The sequence below is a fragment of the Panthera onca genome, chromosome A1 (genome assembly GCF_046562875.1).
Source record: "Panthera onca isolate mPanOnc1 chromosome A1, mPanOnc1 haplotype 2, whole genome shotgun sequence".
In the NCBI taxonomy this organism is placed as follows: domain Eukaryota; kingdom Metazoa; phylum Chordata; class Mammalia; order Carnivora; family Felidae; genus Panthera; species Panthera onca.
In genome coordinates, this window is record NC_138339.1 from 51,818,784 (window position 1) to 51,840,343 (window position 21,560).

The 21,560-nt window shown below is 41.8% G+C and overlaps 1 protein-coding gene across 2 annotated transcripts in view; it reads right to left on the reverse strand.

Annotated features, from left to right (window-relative positions):
• ATP10B (ATPase phospholipid transporting 10B (putative)) overlaps positions 1–21,560 on the reverse strand; it is a 262,525-nt gene that overhangs the window by 22,400 nt on the left and 218,565 nt on the right. For both annotated transcript variants that reach the window (XM_060634929.3, XM_078446512.2), the window contains 7 exons: positions 20,882–21,482; positions 18,420–18,529; positions 16,457–16,583; positions 13,350–13,534; positions 9,022–9,343; positions 6,172–6,248; positions 4,687–4,812 (listed from right to left, as the gene is read on the reverse strand). In XM_060634929.3, coding sequence (XP_060490912.1) covers positions 4,687–4,812; positions 6,172–6,248; positions 9,022–9,343; positions 13,350–13,534; positions 16,457–16,583; positions 18,420–18,529; positions 20,882–21,482 — 1,548 coding nt within the window. The remainder of the gene's footprint in view (positions 1–4,686; positions 4,813–6,171; positions 6,249–9,021; positions 9,344–13,349; positions 13,535–16,456; positions 16,584–18,419; positions 18,530–20,881; positions 21,483–21,560) is intronic.

Sequence of the window (21,560 nt, forward strand, 5' to 3'; positions counted from 1 at the left end):
CTACTCTCATTTTACAATTTAGGAAACTGAGCCTCAGAGAGGGGTCAAGTCATTGGGCTGGGGGTATAGAGCTAGTAAGTAACAAAATTGGAGTTCAAATCCAGAGGTTCTGGATGCAGAATCCATCCTCATGAACTTGATGTGGAAAGTGGATGCACTTGAAAGTGAATTCAAGGTCGGAGATCACAGTTCAGTCTCCGGCACTAATGTCCAGAATCCTTGATTCTACACTATGAGAGGCCAGTAGGATCCATTTTAAAGTGCTAGAAGTGGGGAAAGTACTGGACACAGAATGCTGTGATTGGCAGTTTCTTCCAGGGATGCCAAGGGAGGAAGTTTGCCAGTTATAGGCCATGCTCTGATAGTTGCAATGTAGATTTGGTCCTTCTGACTCTAAGCCTCAGTCTTTCCTCTCCATCAACTTCATCTTGCCAAATTCCAGCTTTTAATTTGTGCAATCTTATCTGGTGGATGCTGTGATGCTTGACCCAGTTTTCACCCAAGCCTCAGACGTAGGCTAAAGCCAAGGGAGGAAGAGAGCAGTAACCTGGCTGGTGTCGGAGGCTGTTTGAAGCTCTGTGTCCAAGTGTGATGATCTCATCACATGATATTTCTTGAACAATTTATGTTGAGACACAGTGCTAGAGATGCTTGGACAGTGGACAACACACAACATGGATCAGAGTGATCTCTGCCTTCAAAGAGTTTGGCAACCACTGGAGAACAGGCTTCTTAGACCTCTAGGAGGCACTGAGTGCCATGGTAGTGAGGGCATTCAGTCTGGGGAATTTGGAGTACAGTAGAACTAGGTCCAATCCCAATTCTGTGATGTACTTAGTTATGTGACCTGGGTAACCCCTCTGGCTCTCAGCAACCAGATCTATAGAGAGATAACTGTCCCCACCTCACAGGGTTGTTAGCACCTGCTGCCATCATCATCATCATCCTAGTTTAATCTGGACAAATGATGCATTTATTATGTACCTCACACATGTAAACTCATTTATGCACACAATAACCCTGTGAATTAGGTAGTATCTCCCTTTTACAGATGAAAACACTGAGACACAGAGCTTAAGTAAATTACTGAGGCCATATTGCTGCTGAGTAGCAGAGTGGGGCTGGGATTTGAACCCAGCCTTGTTCTAGCACATACGCTCTTAACCCCTATATTACACTTGTCTCTCATAGTTACATACATACATAAAGTTCTTAGCACAGTGTCTGGTATGTGGTAGGTTCCCTGTAGATGATGGTGGATGTTAATGTTAATAATGCTATGCCAAACAGTACCAAGTTGTACTAAGTACCAAAAAAACTACAGGAATCAAGGGTGGCATGGGGAACGTTGGTGACCTGGGTGTTGGAGGACTAGCATTTACTGAACTTGTCTTACACTACACACACTGCAGTATTAAAGGGCTTTAAGCCCTAGTCAAAGCAATAAAACACTGCTTGGATATCACTTGCTCATTTTTCCATAGAAATACTCTTACTGAATTATAATTTAATATTGATTTTTATTAAGGGTTGTTAGAGAAAAAGAGTGGCCATATGGAGGTTAATTTTCATTTCCTACAAAAATGCCACTGAAGACAGTTTCCTGAAGGTTTTTGTGTGACCTTTTTCTAACCATTTCCTTGAATAATTGATCTCTACATTTAAAGCAAAGAGAGGGTATTCCTCATGAAGAACTGGTCTGCTTGTTTTAACCAAACATTTAATACTTAGCATCTTATCCAAAGTTCCTGGTGCAAACTACCTCTTCTCTTTCTATGGTTCTGGTCTGTACTCATAAATTTCTCTTGTAACTTCCCTATTGCTTTGTGTTCTTACTGTAAGTCATGTACATCTCGTTTTGGAATTAGATATAGCATATGACATAAAATTGTAAAGACTCAGGTTGTTAAGCCTCTTTTTCTTGGCAGGGAAACTGGCAAATTCTTCTTTTAGGTCATAGCTTAAACGTTGTTGTCTTTCTAATTTATTTGGTCAAGAATCTCCTGGTGATATGTCCATAGCACCCTGACCTTCTTTGAGGGAGATGTGCCTAAGAAAATGTTTGTAAAACTTTAATCTCCTTCCCCTATACCAGCGCTTCTCAATCTTTAAGGTTAATACAAATCATCCAGGACTCTTACTAAAAGTGCTGATTCTGAGGTAGGAGGCCTGGGATGCAGTCTGAGGATCTGCACTTCTAATAAGCATCCAGGTGATGCAAATGTGCTGGTCCAGGAGCCACATTTTGAGAAGCAAGATTTATTAAGATGAGGAGATGACAAACTACTTCCTGGAGGCTGAATCAAGCCATAAATAAGGTTTTATTGGGACACAGCCACATGGATTCATTTGCATGCTGTCTTATAGCTGCTTTCATGTGGCCGCAGCAGAGTTGAGTAGGTACAATGGGCTATATGGCCCACAAAACTAAAAATATTATCTGGCTCTTTGCAGAATAAGCTTACTGAGCCCTGATTTAGACTGTCAGCCTCATGAGGCAGGGACCACGTCTGTCTAATTCTCTATACCCAGTGTCTGATAAGGTTCCAGACACAGCTGTTCAATGATGATTTGAATAAATGAAATAAATCTTTGCTGTTCTATTGTCCCAATACCCACCCTGGAGTTTAACACTGAAGTGTTTCCTTCCTCCGCAGGCCCTGTTAGGACCTTGTTTGCTTCCACTTCCTCTGGTTGGAATCTTTGCGCCTCTGAGGGCACCCACTGAACCTGGTGACAGCCTCACGGAGACTGGGGCCTGCGTTTTCCTCCCAAGTGGCTACAGTGCAGTAATTAATTCATTGTTCAAATTTCAGAGCATGCAGGGTTTTAATCCCCTCTGAAATTGGTTTTGGATGTGGAAGTCATAGTTCTCCACCCTCTAATTGCAATGGGGAGATAATGCCGCATCAGTATCACAATTTCGAGCACGGCATTGGGCTGGAAATAAATACCATTTAAGCTTTGAAAGCATGGCTGGCTGGAAACGTTTCCCTTTCTATTTCACAAATTTAATGCAGAGAAGAGGTTGTGCTTATTCAAAAGAACGGCTCCTTTGGAGGCAAGAAAAAAAAATTAAATGGGCATTTTGAATTCTAAGTAAACAGTCTTTCATGCTCAGAGTGAGTTTCAAGTTAAATAGAGTGACTTGTTTGCATAGACTTGCTGAATATTAGCATCCAGTTTATCGAATTTACATTATTTTTTGTCATGCTGTTTATTTACATACACATTGAACTTTGCACAAAAATGCTCACTCTTGAGCAAGGGCAACTGTGACATGCCTAAATCAGGACTGGGAGAGTGGAATAAGGGGACACAATGCAATTTCATAGCTGCTACTTGGCTAATGCATTTTTCTTCTACCACCCTGCTCTTAATCCTCCCTTTTTCCTTATGCAAACAGGAATCAGATTCTATTTGCAGACTCCTGGGGATTATTCAAAGGTCCTTGAACTAGGTAATGAAAACTCAGTTCCCCTGTCCCTCCCCACCTCCCCTTAGTACAGCAATATTCTGGCTTCTTCTAATTCCCATTGTTAATCAAGGACTTTTCAAACAACAGCTGCTGACAGTTTTAATGCCTCAGTTGGTGTGTGCCTGCTTTGGGCCCTTATCAATAAGACAAAAATGAACTATTTTTCAGGAGAAACAATGGTATCTTCCTCGGATTGTATTTTATAGTGTTACATACTTTCCTGAGCTCTGACTCTAAAGCCTCTTAAATAATACTTCTAGGGAAGAGGGAGTCATAGTGTCTCCATATTACTGATGAGGAAACCAAGGCTCAGAGTGGTTAAGTGACTCTTCCAAGTTCACACAGCATGCTAGAGTCAGGCAAAACTAAAATCCAGATGATCTCCCCCTTTAAAACATTTTTGCTAATAGATATTTTATTTAAATATCCTGACCTCTGTGAATTCTCTGCTGGGAAGGCTGGCAAAGTTGAAGTGATACATAGAGTCTCAGGTGGAAGCTAGGAGACTGGTCTTAACCTGTACAAGGGATAGGCTATAGCTCCCAAGGGATAGGCTATAGCTCTTGCATTGGGGTGGCTCTATAGGGAGAGAAAAATCTCAGATACATGTCAGGCTAGTTATTCGAGTTTTTTCTTCCTTGCAGTCAGAAAATAAATCTCATTTATGGAGCCCATCTAAGAGTAATGACAATAGTAACAATAATAAAAAATAATGGCTAACTTTATAAGGTGATTACTATGTGCCAATCACTTTATATACAAGCTCCCATTTAACCCTTGTAGCAAATATACAAGAAAGGTACTCTTATCATCCCCACTTTACAGTTGGTGAAACTAAGGTGTAAGGCCATTATCAAATGTAAGAGCATAGATTTGAACCAAATAAGATTGACGCAAGAGTCTGTGCTTGTAACCACTCACACTGCCTTCTGTGTGCCAGGTGCTTTCCATACAGTATTGCTAATGCTCACAATAACTTCACACAATAGTCTTAGCCCATTTTACCAAAGAAGAAATTGAGGCTCAGAGAAATGAATTACATTGCTCAAGTTCACAGAGCTAGTAGGAGACAGTCTCAGGATTCAAAATCCAGGCCACCCTGACTTATTCCCTTATGCTGAAAAGGTTTGTCTACCACTGTGGTGGGAGCTGGGTCCCTGGCTGGGCCTCCCAAGGCCTGGGTGGGAGGTTGCTATAGGGCTACTCACCACATTCTTGTAGAAGTAGTACACCACCATCCTGGATAGGCGTGAGTAACACCAGTGGCCGTGCACAAGCAGCAGCTTCTTGAGGTGTCTGAAGCGGGAGATGGCAAAGTCACTGGACATGACAGCCTGAGAGGGCAGAACAGAGACATCAGCCTCTATCCACAGCTGCCAGTGAACCACAGAGACTCCCTCAAGGGCCATGCTTTGTTCTAGGTCCACAGCTGGTAGGGCCGAAAAGACCCTTTGTAATTATGTGGCACCCTTGGGTGGTTCACCCCATCCTCTCTTCTGGAAAAGCCAAACCTTACTAGAATCCAAGAAAGGCAGCTCATAAGGGACCACTGGTCTAGTCTGGCCCTTCGTCTCCTTCTGTTTATCCAATAAACAGTAACTATGGCCTAAAATGTGTTGGCACCATGCTAGAGATATGATGGCTAACCAGAGAGTAGGGGCTTCTGTGCAAGTAATTCTCAAACCTCTCAACTCCCTTGGTCACCTCCTGTGGCAGACCATTTGATCCATTCTCAGATGGAGCTGATGGTTGGATAGTTCTTCCTTTACATGGAGCTGAAATATGTCTTCTGCCCTTAGGATTGCTTAGAACAAGACATAGCTCTTAGTACTCTTTTAAGAGTATAAAATTGAAATATGCCTGGTTATAAATCCTGGTGTGAGTCTTGGTCAGACTGTTTAACCTCTCCCAGACTAAGTTTCATTTGAAAGAATGGAGTAATAATCCCTAACACATGGGGTTGTGATTGTTCATGTTAATTGGAGAATCAAGTGAGGTGCCTAGTAGAGTGCTGGCATATGGTAGATACTCAAAAGGTAACTGCGTTCTTTCATCCTTATCAACAAACTTAGGCAATACCTATTGTATGCACCAGAGGTGGGAATATGATTGTTAATAGTTCAGAATGATAAGGTGGGGTTTGTTTTAATGGGAGACATTAGTAGCTCAAGTTATATGCTTGTCCCAAGCTGAATTTTGACTTAGGTATGTCTATTAAAGTGTACCAAACAATTTATAGGTCAATCTAGCCATCAAGACTAAAATGGCAATTGAAATGTGTTTTCAAATGTTCTTATATCTGTCACTGCTCATGGAGGGCACTATACCCTTGGATGTGGGTATAGGCTACAGGGAGGAAATATGGAGTCAGAGGAAGGCTTAGCCCTACCTGAATGGTTAGGCACTCTTTGGCTTTAGAATACAGGTATTGCCAGCTGTCTATAAAAAGCCAAACATCTTTCTATTTTCCTCTGTACCAGAGGGACTGGGCAGCAGGGGTATAGTGATGGAGGTTATGTAAGAGGAAGTAAGTTACATAAGAAGGAAGCCCCCCCCCCCCCCCACCCCCCAACTCTAAGATGATAATTCTGCAAAGCTCTTGGGGAGAGATTCCTCCAACACTGTGGGGAATTCCATAACTCTCCAATAAGGGGAGTTAGGGTAGAAAGGAGAAGAATGGAGGGGAACAATACCTGCAGGCCTTCCTGTCCAGATATTCCAATTCCAATGTCAGCAGCATGAATCATGCTTACATCGTTTGCTCCATCACCTGAAAGAAGAGATGTCATGAGGTATCTTTATTGCTGGTCTAATTGCTGCATGACAATGAAAAGGGTGTTACATGAGTGGCTCTAACGTGTCCCCATATGTATATAATCGAATCCTTTTACAATGCTCTGATTAGTCCTATAGGAAAAGTCACTGCTATTTGGCCTGAGAGAGGTTTTTTCTTTTTTGACAAGAAGCTCTATTATTCAACAAATGTTTATTGTGTCTTTTTTTCTAGGCACATTAGGTATTGGGAATACAGTAGTGACTGAGACTTGAGCAGTGCTTTACAGTTTACAAAAAAGGCCTTCACAAATGTTACAGTGGACTTTACTAATGACTAAATGGAGAATTTGAGCAAAGTAGAGATTTAGCAAGGGTAATACAGCTAGGGAAAAGGCCCAGAAGCATTGGCACTAAGATCTTTCTGATAACTTTCCTAACTCAGTATAACTTAAAATACTGACCATATTAAGACTGCTAGAATGTCTGGACAGCTAAATCATCAAAGATTGTCAATAGTGTCCAGGGACAGGGATGGTATTCAGTTTTGTTTCTGAATATAGGAAAATAGGATCGACTGGGTTTTTTTGGTTGAGGAACATTTAATCACACTGAGTTCCCATTTAATGAACTAAGTTGTTTCAGAAAATTGGAGGTTAGGGCATGGAAATACACATATACACATAGCTTCCAGCACTGTCAAATAGCTTTTTCTGTGATAATGGAAATGTGCTATATCTTTACAGTCAAAGAGGGAAACCACTAGCCCCATGTGACCATTGAAATGCAGCTGGTGAAATTTTGTTTAATTTTAAATTTCCATACCTATGCAGAGCTGGGTGTCAACCATTTTGGACAGCACAGCTCTACACAATTGAGGCTTTCCTTACAAACCTGGCTTTTCCCAGAGCTTTATCTTTCAGAATAGAGTTTAGCAAACTTTTTCTGTAAGGGGCCAGATAGTAAATATTTTAAGCTCTGTGGCCAAGAAGCAAAATTGAACAACTGTTCTTGCTGAGAGGCAGTCTTTTACACGTTTTACATTTAAAAACATAAAAATCGTTCTTCGTATCCCTGCAAAACCATGTAGTGGGCTGGATTCATCCTGGTGGACTGGTTTGTGGACTGCATTGCCTTTATTCTCCTCCTGGCCACACCTCTTTTTCCAGTAAGTTCTCATAATAATATGTAATTAAATTTATATTAGATACCATAGAGACTATGGGATTGGGAGAATTTTCTTCCCTTAATTATTTGGCAATGAAATTTGTTAATATTAACAATTTTCTCACTATAAGTAGCCATTATTTTTGTAATGATTACTTTTTTTTCATGATAGCATAACAGGACATAATTTTTATCTTCCCCATGGCAAACAAGTCCACCCTTTAACCTCTTCTGTTAGCAAACTACTGGAAGTAGAGGTGTGGAATCATGCCATTGCTTACCCTGCTGTTTTTATTTCTGCCTCTATGGCAGCAGAACCAATTTCTTACCTCAGGGAGTCAGTCCTGGGCTGTTGCCTTGTGTGTGTCTAAAGTTCTGAAGAGGGCAATTCAGGGAATAAAATTAGGATGCAGTTGCTAAAGTTTTGCTCCCTGTATCCTGTCTACCCACTCCTCCCCTCCCCTTTTTGTTTTGAACTGCTTTTACCTGAAGAATGGGAGAAAAAAACAATATATAATATAGAGTTATTTGAAATGCCAGGAAGGAAAATCTCTTTCCATGTCTGTGTAGGAAGGATAGAACCTGGAACCATCTGCAAGAATATCCTTAAATGAATGCAATATTTACTATGTGCTTGGAGTGTGCAGAGCATGGGATGAAATGGTATGAATGATATGGTCCCTCTATTCAAGGAACTCATGGTCTGCTGAGCAGGCCCTCACAGAAGGCAAACCAGTGCTCTGCAGCTCTGAGGGCTGTGTGCTGTGGGAGTTCTCAGAGATAAGGAAAGTTAGGTGGGATTAGAAGAAGGGGTGTTTTATAGAGGAAATAGCTTGTACAAAGGCCTGGGAGTGAGAGAGATAGGACAAACCTCATGGAGAATGGAGGCAGTTCCATTTGACTGGAGCATGGAGTTCAAATGTTGGGGACAGGGGTTTCTGTGGTTAAGGACATGACTGGAGGGTTAGCAGAGACTACATCATGAAGATTCCTGCAAACCAGGTTTGCTTGTTGATGTAGGTACAGTTTTTATTTCTCTGCCTTAACCATGATTAAAGTTTAGTCTCTTATGAGAAATTTTTTCATCAACCAAGAGGCTAGCATTTGTTGAGAATGTGCTTTGTGCTGGGCCTTGTATTTAGGAATGAACATATGTGAAAGTCTCAGCTTCTAAAATCTCCCCACCAGCCGTCAATATGCAGAATATCAAATCCACAAACATCTTAGGTTTATGTTATTATGCCATGTGTTAAGTATCGAAAGGGAAATGGTCTGCATCCCAGAACTGATTGGCCTGAGTGTACATTATTGAGTTATGTGAATGTTCTAAATTTGAGGTCTCTTTTGGCTTTGACCTCCATCCAAGCCCTGTTTTCCTTTGTGACCTGCTAATCCTCAGAGCTGTGAATCACTTTCTCACTCTACTTAGCCTCTGTTTCATCTCCAGCTGCCACGTATTGATTGTCACTTTGAACTCTCTCAGTCTGAGAAAATGATCCTCAGCCTGGCTGTCTCAACTTTGATATGTGACCTCCCACCTCTGGCCCAGGACTTTTGTCAGATCAGCCTTACAAGCTGCACCCACATCTCAGCATGATGGGTACCTATGGAAAGGGTCATGACGCTCAACTTGTCTCGCACCAGCTTGACTATCATACTCTTCTGGAGAGGGGTAGAACGGCAGCATAGGACAGACCGGCAATACTGAGTCAGCTCTAAAAATTTCATCTCCAGCTTTCCCTGGAAAATGGCATTCAATGTCTTCCCATTGATGACCAATCCAACTTCTGGAACTGCAGCTCTTGAGGTAGGAGGTGGTGTCTCAGAAGGTAGGCAGAGCCCAAAGAGCTTGCGGTTTGGCTTCTGTGGTCCATGAAATTGCTTCACTTCTTCCAGTGCATAGTTAAGGATGGATTCACAGGTTTCCTATAGAGTCAGAATAACAAGTATGGTATTAGTAAACAACACAGAAATGTAGGTTAAAGATCTCACTTTATCTTTTAGTAAAATAGTTATGAAATTCTACCACCATAGAGATTACCCAGGAATCATTTTCTGATTCTTACATTTCTCTTCAACCTTTCAAAAAGCATCAAAGCAATATTAATTTGGAAGCAAATTAATGGCAAAATAGGAGAGACTGCTAGGCAATGGGAGTGGAAATAGCTCAGCAAGATGGGGAATGATACAGGGACGGTATAAGCTAATAAATATGAATGTGATGGTAAATAATGATATGTCATGATAATACAGTGCTTATTTCTTACAAATCATTTTGGTTCTCCTGAGGAAACTGAGTGATGAGGAAGTTGAAACAGTGAAATCTTTAGTAACTTGCACTAGCTCATCCAACTTACTAGTGGAGGCAGATCATCACTGCTTGAATTATCGCTTCCCAATTGAAAAAATACACTGCGTGTTTACCTGTTGATATGAATGTGTTGCTCATACATGTTAAAACTGACTATGAATGTGAACATTTTACTGATGTAAAGAAACGTATTTTTTCTGACATTTACCTCGAAACATAGTGAAGCATTCATTTCCTCTTTTACTTTTGATTATATCAGAGATCAAGTCAGATTTTGGTTCTAAATATATCCTTAGTACCTTATTAGATTTTGCAACATTACTTTCAAATAAAGTTGTGGCAGTCAGTAGTATTATTGATTTTAATAGCATTGTTTTGTTCACATGATCTTTATTTAGCAGTGTTCTTTTATCCATGGCAAGGATGATGGTTTTCATTTAGTATAGTCCTAAAAAATTATTCTAAAAATAAATTTAAAAGTGTTCAAAGTGAGTCAATTTAAATGAATTCATTACTGGAAAAAAAAAGTACAGGTAATATGTGGATTTAAGCAAAAATTGTGAAGATTTTTCTGATATGACAGGTTTGGGGACCATTGATCTAGAAGCTTCTGAGATTATTTGGGATACTTTCTTGTGGAGTGAGCAAAACTGCAGTTAATCATTCCCGAGTCTTCCCTTAGGGGATGCTAAATTGAGTGTTGCAAGCAGTAGGGTATGCCCAGAACCTAGAGGGGTGAGAGGAAGCTGTGCCAGGGGTGGGTGGTTATGCCTGAGGCACTTATCTGGGAAAGAGATCAAGATAGTCCTTGCTGGGAGTTGGGGCCAGCATAAATTATATAAATTCCTCCAACGCAGGACTGCAGGAAGTCACTGGAGATATGTTTCAAAATAAAATTTCTGAATTTGCTTATTTCAAAGTATGATGTAATAACCACAATAGTTACCATTCATTTAACCTTTAGTGTATGCCGGGTACTGTGGTAGGCAGCCTCCAAGATGGTTCTCAATGATCTCTGCCATTCTGGGATGCATGCCCCTGTGCAATCCCTCCCCTTGGTTATGAGCCACACCTAGCAATTCCTTTCTAATGTAGAGAATTCTGCAAAAGTGATAGGATGTCACTTTCCAGATTAGCTTATAAAAAGACTTGTGGCTTCCAATTTGGCACTCTTTTCCCTCTCTCTTGGATGGCTTGCTGTGGGAGAAAGCAGCTGCCATGTTGTGAAACAGCTCTATGGAGAGGCCCATGTGGTAAGGAAATGAAGTTTGCCAGCAATCATGTCTGTAAGCTTTGAGGATGGCCTTCTCTTCATTCCCAAACAACCCACTAGTTGGGGCCTTTAGATGAGCCCACAGACCTGACAGGTTGAATTCAGCCTTCAGAGAGACTTTGAACCAGAGGTACCCAGCTAAGCTGACCCTGGACTCCTAACCCACAGAAACTGTGGGATAATAAATGTTGGTTGTTTTCAGCCACTGAATTTTGGAGTGTGTTAAATACTGTGCTAATAAGTATTTTTCTTCTATGATCTTATTTAATCCTCCCAATAGCCTCTGAAATAAATCTTTCTAATCCCTATTTTACATATGATGAGGGTGAAGTTTAGGGAGGTATGATATCTGGACCATATTAAGCTTTCAATATACGCTACTAATAATGACAATCATTTCTGTTATTGGTTTTTAATGCTCTAGTTCCTTCTAAATTCCTTGACAGACCAGCACTTCCACTGATGATGATAGTAATTCTCTCATTTTATGAAAGAGAACCTTGAGGTCTACAGAGGTCCCATAACCTGCTTACAGCTTTAAGATACATAACAAAGAAACAGTAGCCCTAAATCAATTTATAATGAATTAGGCAGATTAAAACCCTTGGAGGAAATATCCACTGAATACATAATTATATTAAACTAAGGTTTAAATAAATCTGAGATTTGGAATGGATTTCCTGTTTTTGGCTTAACATTTCCATGTACCCACCACTTTTTCTCAGGTAGAAAGACTAATCTTACAGGTTTAAAGGACTCAGGGCATGGGCTGGTCCTAACATTCAGGTACCATCAGGGTCCCAAACATCTTTGAATGATTCAACATTGACTGAACCAAACATGAAATGTGACATGCTATTCCTTAGGAACATTGGATAATTAATTGTTAAACATCTTCAGCTTCCTATAGGAATGCATTGTATTTAACAGAAACCACAGAAGCCCACTCTATCCCCCTTGGACTGGCTGACTCACAAGTTTGCCCATGTCCTCCTCCTGGAATTACCTGAAGTGAAATGATCATTGCAAACAGAATTTCCATTGTGAGTAGGGCAGGCAGACATCAACGCTATTACAGGGATCAAGTACTCAAGCAAGCAGCAAATTACTTTCTTTCCTAAGCATAATATTAATGCCAAATATTTCCCCAAGATTATTTTCATTTTGAAAATTCATTGGAGTTTAATATAAGCAGAGCATAATCTGTGCACCTGACAAGAAAGTGATTTTTCCAATTCATCTAAAGGGCCTCAGGCACTTTTCATAGTATACACTACTGTTTAAAAAGTATGTGATATGGATTTGTTACGGAATAAAAACCAGAGTTAAATCTTCTGAACTTCTATTCTGGGTCCATATCTGTTTTAAGCAAAACCAAAAGAGGTTCCGGCACTGTCCCTGTATCCTGTTTTTGTGCTGTTCTTTCCCATGTTCCTCCCTCTTCTCCATCCTTTCTCCCATGGTGTGTCTAGGTCTCCCTTCCAGTGCCCTGCTCCCACTGCCCTTCCAGGACAATGTTTTCCTGCTTCCTTTTGGAAGCATACATCTCAATGCCTACTTCCCATATTCATCAACCAAGGTGTTAAAATTTCACTTTCTGTGGTTTGCATTGTGAAAATAGATTTTTTCTCCTAAATATAAAATTGTATTATAACTTTGAATACTCTTCTCCAGATTTTACACAGCCCTTTCTCCAAACCCCATCCCCTGCCACCCACAACCTACTGGGGTTTAAAATTGCAGTTTTAGGACTTTGCTTCTCTCTCTCCTATCCTGTCAAAATTTACTGGTCTCATGAATCATTTCCTTCAGGTTTTATTCTGTGGCAAACCAATCTGACATACAAATTGGAGCTGCAGTTTTAAACTCATAATCATTTCAATTTAGTTGGGGCTTTTTCAATGGAAGAGTTAGTCCAAAGTATAAGAAACTAACAACTGGGGTTCTGTGAGCAAACAATGTGGTATAATGAAGATAGCACTGGCCTGGCAGAGAACGGTGTTCTAGACTTAGTTCTATTAGAAACTATCAGGGTGACCCTGGGCAAGTGACTTAGTCTCAAGGGTCTTTAGTTTCCTTATTTGTAAAATGAGGAGATTGGGCCAAAGGTGAAATCTGGAAGATCAAAACTTTCTAACATGTACTACTAGATGTAATATAATCAAACTGGTCAGCCATGCATGGGGATGAGGTGGATGATTTCTGGGGACCTCTGAGCCCCAAGGTTCAGTGATATTTTAAGGGTAGGGGTGCTTCCCCTCTGCACCCAAATCCCTCCCATAACCCTATCTCTTGTTGGTCTAGGGGCTGTTCTGCACTTGGACATGTGGTCCCTACTTTGGCCTCACCTGATTTTCTGTATTAATGGAGTAAACAGTGTCAGTCTGATCTAACAATCTGCAGGAATAGGCGATATTAACTGCTGTCTCCTGCTTATCTCCAGTCAAGACCCAGAGCTGGATCCCAGCTTCCCGCAGAGCAGCAATTGTGTCTGGAACCCCTTCTTGCAGCTGGTCTTCAATCCCAGTGGCTCCTGGAGTGATCAAAGACACCAGAGCTTACATTTAGAGTGAAAAAGTAGCTGTTTAATTTCCCCAAAGCCCTATCAAGTCAGACAATGATTACTAAATATCTCCAATGTTCTAGGCTCTGCTAAGCACCCAAGATACAGCAGTGAAACGGAGCTGGTCCCTCTTGCAGCTGAAAAGATTATTGAAAAAGAATTTATAACTGAACTATATGAGGGGCAAAGCCCAGGATGCCAGGTGAACATATACTAGAAGACCTGAACTTCATCTAGATAGTCAGGGAAGGCCTTGCTAGGAAGTGCTACTTAAGCTCAGACCTGGAAGATAAGGCCAAGAAGTGGCAAAGGAGGAGAATTCCAGGTAGAGTGATGAGCATGTATGAAGGCTCAGAGGCCAGAGTAGATGAAGGTGAAGAAAGGGAGGCAGAATGGGGTGAAAGATGGGGCCAGGAAGGGAGGTAAGGCTGTTGGATCATGCAGAGCCTTGTCAGAGCATTAAAGGATTTGGAATTTATTTGGTAGACAAGAAAGCTATTAAAGGGAGTTAAGTTGGAGAGTGACAGGATCAGTTTTGAGTTTTAAGAAGATCATTCTAGGGAACAGATTGGGAAGCAGGATGAGATTAGAGGTTTAGCAGAGTTGTGGAGGAGTAGCCCCTGTGGGCCTACCAGCAATGGGAGTGGAGAGAAGTAGAGAGACTGAGACCTTTGCTCTCTAACAGTTCACAGCAAAATAAGGACTCAGGTTTTTGATGATAATCTTGGAATTAAACATGCAGATTCCATAATTTTTGAATGATCTCAAGCTTTGCACCAACCCTGATGAATATATACCCAAATATCAAATAGTTACTAACTGATTAGGCAAAAATCTGTATTTAAATTGAGATTCTTTTCAGACCACAGACTAATGGCTACCCACTTCACTCTGGGCAGGAGCAAGGCATTTCATTTCTTTTAACAATCCCTACTGACAATAGGTTGGCAAAGCAGTTACACTGGATGGATACTGAAAAGACCATTTCATGGTGTGGGACTCAGTGTAAATGCAAATGCAGTATTAGTGACAGGGCAGATTCTTGGTGGTAAGATGAAATCTCTTCCCAGTCCCAGTCCTCTCCTTCCAAAGCCACTTTGAGGGAACAAAAATGATGACTCTATCCTGATAAGTGCCTCTTTTGTATTGCAGGCTCAGATGTGCAGGTAAACAACCCCATGATAAGCGTTGCTTCAATCCTTGTCTTTCTCTCCAAGGGTTAGCCTGGAAGGTGAGATTCTGAAGCTGATTTATACTATAGGGAGGCAGAGTGAAGGAGGAGAGAGGAAAAACACATTTATTTGTGTGAAAGAAAAAATGAAACAGAGAGGTGGTGAAAGTCTTTCCCAGAAAGGGAAGCCAACAGATCTTGACAAGCACGTTCTCTTTCATGCCGAACCAGCTGAGGAGCACCTCTCACTGACTGAAACTAGAACCCTCCCCTGAAACAAAAGCAGCCTCAGGCAGGTGAGGAAGGAGTCACATGCCCTAATGGGATGACATTCTGTGGCCTCGTGTGGTGGATAGAGCTGTCTGGCCTGGCTACCCTCTGGTTTCTGTTAAAATAAGTTCTCATGGCCAGCTTTCAGAGGGGCTTTGGGAGGCAATAGGCAAAGGTCCTGGAATCAAAACACAGGAACAAAAATAAGGCAGAAGGAGGTGGGGAACAAATGGTCTCCCTTGCTTGCCACTCCTCCTGCCAAATCCTGTTGCTATATTTAGTATGTAAAGGCATCACCATCTTCTTTCAGCAACCCTAGGTCTGTCGCCTTGCACCCCTGCGTGGCTGAGAGCTTGGAGCAGTATGGTTTATACAGAAGAGAAACTAAAGCTCAGGGGGGTGGGGGTTGTATATAGCACAAGGCCAAGATTTGGCCCTCATCCCCAGTTCAGCATTGCCTCCCAAGATGAAAGAAGGCTTTAGCCATGTGGCCAGTGGCAGGGTGCTGTCACATGTTGCCTTTTTCAGATCTTGCTCCTGAGCTGTGAGGTAATTAACCCTGATTAAATAAAGCTTCCTCCTTCTACCTGGGTAAATGCTTTTTCTCCCACAGAAACACAATACTACAGTCTTAGCTGGTCTCCCTGCTTCTCGTCTTCCCTCAGTGTATCAATCAAATTTCCATACAGCAGCAGCCAGAGTAATTTTTGTAAAGCATGAACCTGTCCCTGCTTTTACTCCCTTCTCTCTAAACTGTTAGCATATGATTTAAGTGCCTTCATAACCTGGGTCATACTGACCTTTCCCACCTCACATCATTTCTCCCCCCAACTCTGTGGTCCAGTCATAGCAGACCTTGGAGTTCCTAGCCTCTTGGGTCTGTCTCACCTCTATCTCTTCATTCTGTCCCCTCCCTCTGCCTGAAAATTCTTCCTTTTTGCCTGACTAGCTCCATTGCTCGGCTCAGTTCTTACCTTCCTGCACTCTCCTTGGCCCCAGTCTAGATTGTGGTCCCATACAACCAGGCATGTCTTCCAGCCCAACCCTCATCACACTCACTTGAAATTCCTTGTTGAATCATCCAGTTTCCTTGCTAGATTGAGCTCTGAGAAGATAGGGCCTGTGGCTCTTGTTCCCTAGTCCCAATGCCTAGCATGCACCTTGGCATATAGTAGGTGCTCAATAAGCATTTGAAAAAATGGAGAAGCAACCAAGCTCCTGGGTTTTGTCCAACAGAAAGTGTGGGAATGCTCCTGGGCATCCTCAGGAAGTGGTGTGTGGAGTCTGGGTTGGATATTGGCACCATTTGTGCCAAATACCTGGAAGGGCACTCCAGGGAAGGTTCCTAATTGAGACACATCTGTAGCAGTGTCAGAGTCGGGCCAAGAACTCCCTTTCCAGCTTGTAGCATTTTTTTTTTTTTAATTTAATGATGACTTATTTTTAGCTACCGAGTAAGGTGAGTTGATTCTCCAGATGTTGTGCCGTCTCCATTAGAAGCTCATCTCGGTTGTCGAGGGATGCCTCCGCCTCACACCGGAAACTGGCCCATCGTCGGAAGTCATCTTCACTTATGACCTACGGAACAGGAAGAGGTTCTTTCACAATGCTGGGTGAATACTGGCCAATTCAGATGTGCCTGGCCTGTCTGAGCTTCCCTACACAATTATTTCTCCTCAATGTTTTTTTGTTTGTTTGTTTGTTTTGAATGCATGAATCAACGAAGGATTGATCCTCATGTTCCATTATCACCAAACATCCATTGAGCCCCTGCTCCTGCTATGCTCTGGGCACTGGAGGTATAGCAGTGATTAAGACAGACAAGATTCCTGGGCTTATGGGGTAGTGGAGGGTGAGAGATATTAATCCATGTAAATTATTTAAAAGAACAGATAATTTTAGGAAAATAAAGAGTGACATGATAGAATGTGACTGGATAGGGTGATAGCTGTGGGAAGAAGGATTATTTCATTTGGATTTTTAGTTTTCTTAGACAAAGTGAAGTCCAAGTTGAGATACACTGATAAGAAGGGGTCAGTCACAGGGAGGGGCAAATGCAAGCAATGGACTTGGCTTTCTTTCTGTTCCTTGAAGACATCAGTTGAAGGATGGAGAGCCAGGTAGAGAGGTGGCAGCAATTGGAGTACCCAATAGCTGGAAGAACCAAACTAGAGGGCATCTCTTCCTCCTTTGAAGTCCACAGCACATTTATATCCCTCTGTTAGCATTACATGCATACTGTCTCTTATTACAATAAATTATTCTTTTGTCCAACATGGAATTATAAGGAAAACCAAGGGGACACAATAGGCCTTTGCTTTTGAGGAATTCACAGTCTTATTAGAGGAGGCAAAGTAGGCACAAATAATTTCAGGGGAAAATAGAAGGTGGTAAGGGTATAATTATAATCTGTGGAGTAGTAAGCACTGGTCACTGTCTCAGGCACTACACATGTGTTATTTCAGTAATCTCTATTACAACTGTTTGAGGTAGGAGGCATTAGTATATTTTACAGATAAGAAAATCCCAAACTCAGAGAGGTGAAGAAACTTTCCCAAGGTCACACACCAGGTGGTGAGATTGGAACTTGTACCCAGGTAGGTCTGACTTTAAAGTGGGTGCTCTTAAACTTTGCTGCACTAAGCACCATAAAAGATGAAGAGCTCTGAGGATCTGCAGAGAAGAAACTACTTTTAGCCATCTAGCAGTGGATGTCATCATAGCTCCCCATCTGACTTTAGGTGCCTCATTAGATGCCTCTAATCTGATATTCATCTCTCTTTGCCTGCCTTCCTTGCAGGTGTTGCAAAGTCAAAAGGCCTGCAGGGTGAGAGGTGGGTAAATACATGACTATAGCTGAGCCAAGGGCAATGCAACAGGGAAGTTAGGGGCTGTGACCAATTACAGAACACAGGAGAATATATCCCTCATCAAAGGGATCAGCTACTACTTGGTTCTAGCTATTAGCTGCCTTTCAAGAATGTCGACCCCATTCATCAGATGCTCTACATTTATAAGAGAAATCAGAAATCTAGAATTTTATGTGATCACATAGTATCTCTTGAATTTCAAATCTAGGCAAATAATGCAAAATAATGCAAAATTTAAAAGGATACTTTGAAGGTAAAATTATAACAGTAAAAATTATTTTATGAGTAATGGGTTACCAATTATATGTATAAATAATGAAAAATGGGGAACAACAAAGCCATGCTAATATGGAATCTTGCCATCCAGAGTTTTGTCCCAGAATAATTATCAAAATCCTTGGTCTTTGTGGTGAGTCAGAATTTGGAATGTTTGAAATTTTGAAAATATTAAAACAACCACTATTAAGGGCCTTCTAAAATGGAATAGAAATGACCAACTCAGTGTTGAGACCTTAAAGCCACTAAAGGAGAAATTTGTTTTTACCTTTTTGGCGATGCACAGTGTTCGAAGGCCATCTCTTGCATACAAGTCTAGGTGCTTCTGGGTCCTGGCTCGGATTTTCCTTACCTTCTTTTCCACATCAGAATCAGTTGCTGTAAAATAGTCATTGTCCTCCATGAGTGAGGAGGAATCCCCTTATAACCCACCCCAGAAACATAGAAGATCTCTCTTGGCTGTCAGGACGTCCCAAAAGGTGATGACTCCAGGAGTCTTTAAATTCTCTGCCTTCTGTATCTGACCAAAAAGGCCTAGCTGAGAAAAGTTCTATTTAGGGAAGGTAGGTCATTTTAGGTATTGTTCCCAAACACTTGTTTGCATTAGAATCACCTGGGAACTTAAACAAATAATAGAGATTCCCAGGTCCAGTTGAAGTCCTTCTGAATCAGGGGATGGACCAGAAGTCTGAATCTTTGTTATTACCTCAGGTGTTTTCCAGGTAGCCAGTTTATCCCTGGATAAACTGTTTGCTAAGTCTTAGACATATCATCCATCATCCCCTGTGTCATCTATTTCAGTCTTTATATCAAGTTAGATCCCAAGACAGCCACAGATCTGAATCTCATTGTTAAGTTCTTCACCACATAGGGGGGTGTTTTTCTGAGTTAGGCTTTCTTTCTGTAATAGGAAATGGCCTTAGAAAAAATATTTTTTGCATTTCCTATAACTCCAGTATAAAAATATTTCATTGTGTTGCTCAAAGTCCTCTTTAGGAAGTCTTACATGTTTCTTTCAGAAGAAATTTATCTTTTTCTCCTGCAATTATAGTACTTTTATCTATCAGATAAAAATAATTTTTCAGCCTGGGTTGGTGGGTATGGGGCAGGATTGATGCCATCACCACCTCCTTTATCTAAGATGTTACAGACATCACTAATCAGGTGCAGCACTGTGTAAAAGTCAGCTGGGAGAAAGCTTCAGAATCCTTCTTTACCAGGGCTGGATTGCAATCTTTGGAGGCCAGAAGTAGCAAGCAGATTTTATGTACCTCATCTACTCCCTTCATATAATGCAAAAATTAAACATACAATTCTTTACGGTAAAATAATTATAAGGAAATCCAACAAATCTCTGATTTTTCCCATGGTATTATTCCAAGGATATTTTATGCAATATAAAAATCCTTTTAAAGATTATCTTCTCATTTTTCAGGTTCTACTTTTCCCCTAGTGCCTGAAGCACAATCTTTGTGCCTATTGAGCACTACTGTCTTATTGAGCACTATCTACAATATTTTATTTTCAAAGACATCAGCTCCCCAAGATGAAACCCTTTTGCCTTCTACCTGTGTGCCCTGGAGTGTTCACTTTTTTTTCTCAGGCTACTAGGAACCTCAGGGTCAAGTTGAATGTTCAAACACTGTAAATATATTACATCTTGGGTTATTTTCTTCCCTGCTTTTCAAAGCTTTGACTCTCAGTTTTAATAGTAATATTGTGTACATGTCTTTTATTGGAAGCATCTCTATTTTTGAATCAGGTGAGGGACAAATAAAAAAAATATCTCCAGGGCAGCTTGGATGGCTGTTGCCCAGGGATAGAGTGCCGTGGTTCCCTTGACTCAGGAACACTGAATTCACTTGTCTGCCAGAGTCTGGGGATGAAGAGACCTAATTAGCTCCCTTCCCATTCTAAATACTCATCAATCCCCATGAACCTCTTGGCTTTAATCCATAGCTGATAATGCAGGAGGCACAGGGCTGCCTGGGCAATTCTAAAGCTTGGCTGGAATCTACTATCCTGGGAGAATCACAGCCCCATAACTGTCTTCTTGTTAGCAATAAGGAAGCGGCTGCACACTAATTCATGCTGCAAAATTGGACACTGATATGTAGGGACTTTGGAACATTTTTCTGGCTTGGAGCAAGTTTATGAAAATCCATTTGGGGGAGGCTGGGGAAAAGGATGATAAAGGGGGACACCTGAGGCTTCCCAGAGAGAACTGAGCCTGGTGTAGAATTCTGGTGGCATAGAAAGAACTCTGAACTGAGATTCAATATACCTAGGCCTAGGATTTACCACTGGTTAGCTGTGCCACCTCTATTAAGTCACTTCCTTCTCTGGGTTCAGCTGGCTTCTCTCCACAAGTAAGAGGACCACAGTGTGTTCTAGGTTATGTTAATGAGTGTCCTGGTAGAAAAAAAATTGTGTGTGGATAATCCATGTTTAAAAAATGAGTTTGGAAAACCAGAAACTGGGATAAATAAAGAAGTTTCTTCAGTATAAGACTATAATAAGCTCATGAGCACTGTAATAATCCAGGGTGAGGAGATGCAGAATGCAGCATGATTTAAGAGAACTCCTTTGAAGAAAGCATCTTGTGGCCTCTGTTCCAGCTGAGACCTGCTGGGCTAAATGACACTATAACTCCAGCTCCTCATTACTGTTCCATACTGCCTCCTAAACCAAGGACCCCTCTTCCCGGAACCCTGGTGAGGTGGGACTCACCGCAGGCCGGGTCTTCCAGCAGGTCCATGATAACTGAGTCTGCGCCTTTGGTGTAGACGATGATCTCACCCGTCAGTGGGTGCCTCACAACCACAGACATTCTCTTCCTGACAGAGTCAAAGCCCAGGGTGCAGAGGACATCGAAGGTGAGGCAGGTGCCCTGGGGCAAGCGCACGGTCACCTGCTCTGGTGTCCGGGACACCAGAGTGAAGCTGTAGGCATGGGCAGCATGCACCAGGGCTGCCTCATCAGGGCTCTCAGCCTCATAACAGAGCTCAGGGCTGGCCAGGCCTAGAGCTGGGGCCTCCAGCACCTCTTCCAAGGAAGCGTCTAATCCAGACCCCTGGATGTCAACCTGGTCCCATGTGCTGCTCCTATAGCCACCATCAGTGGAGTTACCTCCACTGCACACAGACATGTCATCTCTCTCTTCTGAGTCTGGGGTTGGAATGTTGGCCCCCAAACTCTCTCCCAGGTCAGTGTCAGAGGGCACAGTGGATGAGAATGACTGGCTAAGGTTCAAAAGCTTCAGTCTGTGGAACAGTTGTTGAATCTTCTCCAGGGATGTCCCCAGAGCCTTGGCAGAGGGTGGCATGGTGACCTTGTGGTAAAAGGAGGAAAGTGGAACATTAACTCTCAGTGTTGGAAAAAAAATATCAAGCTGTTTTATGGCAGAAGA